Genomic DNA, 6005 nt, shown 5'->3' with positions numbered 1-6005 from the left:
AATAAGTATAATTTTATCTAAAAATATTAATTTAATAAAAATAATAAATATAACACAAATAAAAATAATAAACATAACACAAATGATAACTTATTAAAATTATTAAAATATCCAATTAATATATGTTTTTAATATTAAACTAGTATAAATTATATATATGTTATGTTACTTATAAAATTTCTTATATTTTATAATATGATTTAAAAATAAATTATATATTTTTAATTATTATAGGTATACATATCAATGTATCATTTAAAATAAATTATATAATGTCTTATTATACATGGGTATCAACTATCATATGATTTAAAATAAAAATATATAAAATAAGTCAGTGATTTGTGTTTATACTTTATGTCTATGTTATAATTATATTATTAATTTTTAATCATGTAATTTAGAATAAATTATATAATGAGCTATTAGTATACTAAAATCTAAAATAATAAGCTATTAAATAATGAGTTACAATTATAGAAATCGATAGTTGATAATGTACTTATATTGTTAATATAAAAAATAATTGTATCTAAATGTGTATCATAAAAAAATATCTGAAATAATTTTATATGATTATATCAAATATGTAATTATGTCTTATAATTAAAAGTTTAAAATAATTTTTATATATTTAGATTAAATTCAAATAAATATAAAAAATTATTAAACATGTCAAATGTGGTAAATATATTTTTCGTATTTAATAATTAATACATGTAGTTGTATGGCACGGTTTAATTAAAAGTATTTTTTGTATTTTACATGTGTCAATTTTTATTGACGCCGCTAAAAACGGATTACATATTCTTAAAACTCATACAATTTTTTAATATTGTTTTGGTATCATATCATTGTATTGTATTTAAATTTATCAAGTCTAATAAAATCACATATGTTTGATTTATATAAAATTTAATTTAAAGCATACAAATTACAATATTTATATTTATTTTAACATGTTTTTTTTTATTTTTTATCTTTTAATAAAATTCTAATAAAATCTAATTCATATTTGATCAAATAATCTATTTAAATTTAATTTAATTTTATTGTAAAAATTAATAAATTGAACCTAAAATTATCCCAACTAAAATTATCAAAACCTAAATAATCCAAGTATCAAACCCAAAATACTTGAATTGAAATGACCAAACCCAAATTGGTCTGAACCTAAAATAGATCAAATCCAAAATCATCCCAAATTAGAATGACCCAATCAAAAATTGACCCTATTTTTTTCAAAATATAAATGATCCAAATTAAATTGATCCAAATCAAATTCAATCGAACCTATTTAATTGATATGTCGTTTAAAGTGTATATACATATATATAAATATTTTTATATATTATATATTTGAGTGGCTAATTAATAGTTTTTTACTTTTTAAAAATAAGTTACAATTTGAAAAGTATATTATCTATAATTATTGTAATGTAATTAATTATTTATAATTAAATATTGTTTGAGATAATAAAAAAAAGAAATTGCAAAATTTAAATTTTAAAATTATTAAATATTAATTTTTAATGATAATTTCATAAACTAACCTAATTAAATTTTAAAATCGAGAATAGTTGATTGAAATGCTATGTCAGATAAATTTGTTTTGGGAGATTAACCTGAACTGAACATTAACGTTTGTAGTCAAAGGCGAATTAATTAAACCTTGCCAATGCCATTTATTATTATGGAATGAATGATACAGACAACGCGTGGGGCAGGCAAATGTAATGAAATTGAAATGGTCGGTAAGGCATGTGGACCCGCTAATAGCCGTTAGGAAGATGGCTTTAAACCTCAACGGCTTTTTAAAAATGGAAGGCTTTGAACAAAGTTTGCGGGAAAAAGGAAAAAAGAAGGAAACCCAGGTCCCACTAAGGTAATGATGATAAATGATATTCCACCTGATAAAAAAGCTAATCCAAGTCAAATGCCAACAATTATCAGATTTAACATTAACTCTCTCTTGATATTTCCAAGGTTTACCCGTACGTTTCAATTCTCTAAACCAAATGCCTTTCTCTCTCTTCTGTTTCAGGATTGTCTTGCCAAAATCATTTTTGTAATTTTTTTTTCCTTTTTAAACCAGCCAATGGTTGAACTTGTCTTTTCTTTGTTACAAAGCAAAGCAAGAAGCCAAGCCGTGCTGGTAATAATTCTGACCATATCCGACAGATTTCAGGGTTTCCCAGGTTTCATTTGAAAAAAAAAAAATAGAAAAAGAGAGAGAGAATTCTTTTCCCGTTAACCTTCTTGCCTTATTTCTTGTTTCCAATTATCATTGATTAAGAATTGAAAACTGGGTTTGGTTTTGAGTTTCTATTCTTCTTGGTTTTTGCGGGGCTAGCAGTGAATGATATTTTGGGTTTCTCTAATAGACAAGGGTGAAACTTGTAGAAACGATGGTGTTGTAACTGAGGGCTGCTATCTTGAGAATAGGAATTGGTCGTTTTCTTCATCAATCAGGGGCCCCGCTCTGAAGATCAAACTTGTTTCTTTCTGCAAACTACCAGGTACCTTTGTTTCTTCTACAGTTTAGATACTTTTTGGAATTTAGTTTCTCTTTTAGTTTTTGAGTCTTATTTTACCGGAAACATGATGCTTTTATGGTTACATTTTCTAGGGAAAATATAATGCTGAAAGAATATGCTGGCTTTTTTTTTTTTTCTGACTCAAATCTATTTTTGTTTGTTTAGAATTACCTTTGTAAAATTATTTGGTAAGTAGATAAGTTTACTATTTTTTGTGTGCATATAAAATTATAAATATTTGCTTATGCTTCTGAGAACTCTTGGATGTAATGGGTTTGGGGCATGTGAGATAGGGAGAAAGTTTATTGGTAAAAGTGTGAAATCTTTCCACAAGAAAAAAATTTGTGTTAGATTATTTGCTTCAGCTTGCTTGATTGGGATATTTTGTCTAAATGTATATGTTAGAGAAATGCGCCAGTTCTCCAATTTATATGTTCTTTTATAATTCTACTTTCATAGCTTGATCCTCTTTTCAATTTGTTATTTGGGATGCCTTTCACAAGAATATGTAAAAGAGAAATGATTTTTTTTCTGGGTGATTGATGTTGGGAGAAATTTGGTCTGTTTGTCTTTCAGAAGTCAGAACCAAGTTGTTTCAAGTTAGATTAATGTACAATGGCTGGTAGTATTGCAAGTTCGCCTATTCAGGAAACGGATATTACAGTTCTAAACGAAACACTTCGCTCTCAACAGCAACTTCTGCAGAAGCTCTACGCTGAGCTGGATGTGGAAAGAGAATCCTCTGCTACTGCCACTAATGAAGCTTTGTCCATGATACTGCGTTTGCAAGGTGAAAAGGCAGCGTTAAAGATGGAAGCAAGTCAATACAAGAGATTGGCAGAAGAAAAGATTTGCCATGCAGAGGAGTCTCTTGCCATTTTTGAAGATCTTATGTATCAGAAAGAAATGGAAATTTCTTCTCTTGAGTACCAAATTCAGGCATACAAGTATAAACTTCTAAGCTTGGGCTGTGATGATTTGGGTGATACTGGAACACCATCATTTCCTGAGAATACATATGCAGAAAAAAATGATGCATTCCCTGGAGAAAAGGGCTTTAAAGCCACTGTGAGAAGACTTAGTTCTCTGCCTGCAACCTTACCAACAGATTTCCATCAAAAGAAGACTACTAGTGATGGAGAAAAATATCCAACTCCAGTGCCAGATTTGTTTTCAAGAATAGATGCTGGAAAATCTGACCTGGTAGTTCGTGATCTAAGCTTGGATTCAAAGAGGAGCTCAGTACACTCAGCAGCTGGGGACTTTGATTCTTACTGGGAACAGATCAGAATGCTAGATGAAAAGGTGAAAGAGATTTCAGATTGTAAAGAAGTTGGTCAAAATAATTTTTCTAAAGTAAAGGTTGAATCGGGGTCCCGAAGTACAAGCTCATTCACTGATCCGTCGAGAGCAAATTTTCCCCCTAAATGTCACAACATAAAAACTTACGAAGATTCATTAGAAAGAGCCATTTCAAGTGCTGCCTGTTCCTCTAGTATTGTGCATGATATATTTGAAGTCCCAGATATAATTGAAGTTCCAGAAAGCAGTGAAAAAAACAAAACCTGCTTTAATGGGGAAAAATGTCAGTGTAAACCAATTTTGGAAGGAGATAACAGGCTCAAGAAGCCAGACTTGATTCTGGAAGAAACTTTGGAATCACCTGAAGAGGATGATATTGACTGGATAAAGATGAATAACTTTCTAAATGCAAAGCCCGAGAAAAAATTATGTAAACTGAGAGATGAGATGAACGCTGACTGCAAATCACCTGATGAATATGAAACTGAATGGGTAAAGAAGAATAGCTTGCTAGGTGCAAACCATGAGAAAAGGTTATGTAAACAGAGAGATCAGATTACTGCTGACTGCAAATCGGCTCTGCTTGGCCAAGCCTCTGGTGTTATTGACTATCGATCTAAGTTACAACAGCTGACTCAGAGAGTTGAGCAGCTTGAGAGTGAGAGAAACAACACAAGGCATGAAATTAGTGAAGGAAGGGAAGAGGAACTGAATTTTTTGAAGGAGCTACGAGAACAGCTTAATTCAATACAATCTGAAATGAAAAGTTGGAGACCAAAGAAATCATCTCCTTCGGATGAGGTGACTCTACTTCCTCTCACAGAGGTATGCCTTTCCTCTTGTTTTATGTTTCTTGTGATTGTCCCTTTCTCTTTTTATCACTCTATTGCATGCACATGCAATATATTCCTTTAATCTGCTTGCAAAACTTGATGACCACAGTATAGCAAAGGCTTACATAGCCCTTTCTGCATTCTGGATTTCATTCTATTTATATTCCTTTGCTTCAAAGCTTGATAACACGACTGATATTTGTGGACAGGCAATGCTGTACTTTTGGATGTAATCAAGTACTTAATGCGGAATCAAGTCAAACAAGCATGAGTGATGTCGATACATGATGGGCTAAAAAACTGCTCTGCACAAAAACTGTGTAATGGTATCTCTTGATTTTCTAGCGGGTGCTGTGATAAAATAGATTTTTTTTTTGGTTGAGATTGTTTTTCATATAAAATGAATACGATGCAAAAATTGCATAACGTGCATCCATCAGGAAAAGAAAAAAGTGTATGTCTTCAGAATTCAGAGATTTGTTTGAGCTCTTTCATTTATGTATTGTCCTCCTGAAATTGAAATGGTTTGTGAAGCTGAGTAGTTTGTTGACTTTATTCATATCTGCAAATATATTTTTCTTTCAGTTCTTTATAGGACTTTGTAACTCAAAATCTGGTATCATAATTGGAAAATAAAGCTGCAAGGAGCCACTTAACAAGTGCCTGAAAAGTATTAACATTGAAATGATCGTTTCTTAATTCATTTTTAGCTATAGAAACTAACAGATTTTCGGATCATGATTTGAGGTGGACTTACAGTGTGGATCCATCCTGATGGGGTAGCGAAGAGAAATCATGGGATAATGACCATGAATGTCACGGTCCATTTCCATCATATTGAAGATATTTCGTCATTTGAGCTTGCATTCTTGTGATCTTGTCCCTGCTGATTGCTGAAAAGTACTGGCAATTGTATGTGCAAAACTTTTTTATTTAAGATTGGATCTATAGTTATTGAAGCAATTTCCTGTGATATGTGACAGATTTTCTGGTTATAACCAATTTGATCTTTGCCTAGATATTTACAAGCCATTATCTCTCTTGACAACTTGGATAGGTCAACCTCTATCACAGCTTGATCTTAAACCTTTTACTTTACCTTGTGACATGTCAAATCTGGAATTGGCTACTTACACCATAAGCTTTCAACAATAAGTTCGATCGTTGCCCTGTTGTATACAAGATTGTCATTCCAGTTAGTGTTTGCTGCAGAAAATCAAACTCGCTTTAGCCAGGAAGCTCCATCTCTCTCTTTTCTTAAAAACATATTTCCAGGCTGTTTTCATGCATATATGTCACCTTTCAATCCCATTTCTGAATGATATGAGATATG

The 6005-nt window shown here is 30.9% G+C and overlaps 1 protein-coding gene across 1 annotated transcript; it reads left to right on the top strand.

The window, feature by feature from the left end:
- The first annotated feature begins 1944 nt into the window (after positions 1 to 1944).
- On the top strand, positions 1945 to 5260 carry LOC111286513 (uncharacterized). Its single transcript, XM_022876519.2, has 3 exons — positions 1945 to 2519; positions 3114 to 4664; positions 4882 to 5260. The coding sequence occupies exons 2-3, from the start codon at positions 3153 to 3155 to the stop codon at positions 4903 to 4905; spliced, it is 1536 nt and encodes a 511-aa protein (XP_022732254.2). The 5' UTR covers positions 1945 to 2519; positions 3114 to 3152; the 3' UTR covers positions 4906 to 5260.
- Positions 5261 to 6005: the final 745 nt, after the last annotated feature.

Source organism: Durio zibethinus, chromosome 6 (genome assembly GCF_047325235.1).
Source record: "Durio zibethinus cultivar Kanyao isolate XHJ-2024 chromosome 6, ASM4732523v1, whole genome shotgun sequence".
NCBI lineage: Eukaryota > Viridiplantae > Streptophyta > Magnoliopsida > Malvales > Malvaceae > Durio > Durio zibethinus.
This window is presented reverse-complemented; position numbering and strand designations above follow the sequence as displayed.

What these genes read in the sequence shown, in the direction of transcription:
- LOC111286513 (XM_022876519.2), top strand. Translation starts at nt 3,153, where the DNA reads ATGGCTGGTAGTATTGCAAGTTCGCCTATTCAGGAAACGGATATTACA. An exon ending in CTCTACTTCCTCTCACAGAG is followed by an intron (nt 4,665 to 4,881) that starts GTATGCCTTTCC and finishes ATTTGTGGACAG; the next exon opens with GCAATGCTGTACTTTTGGAT.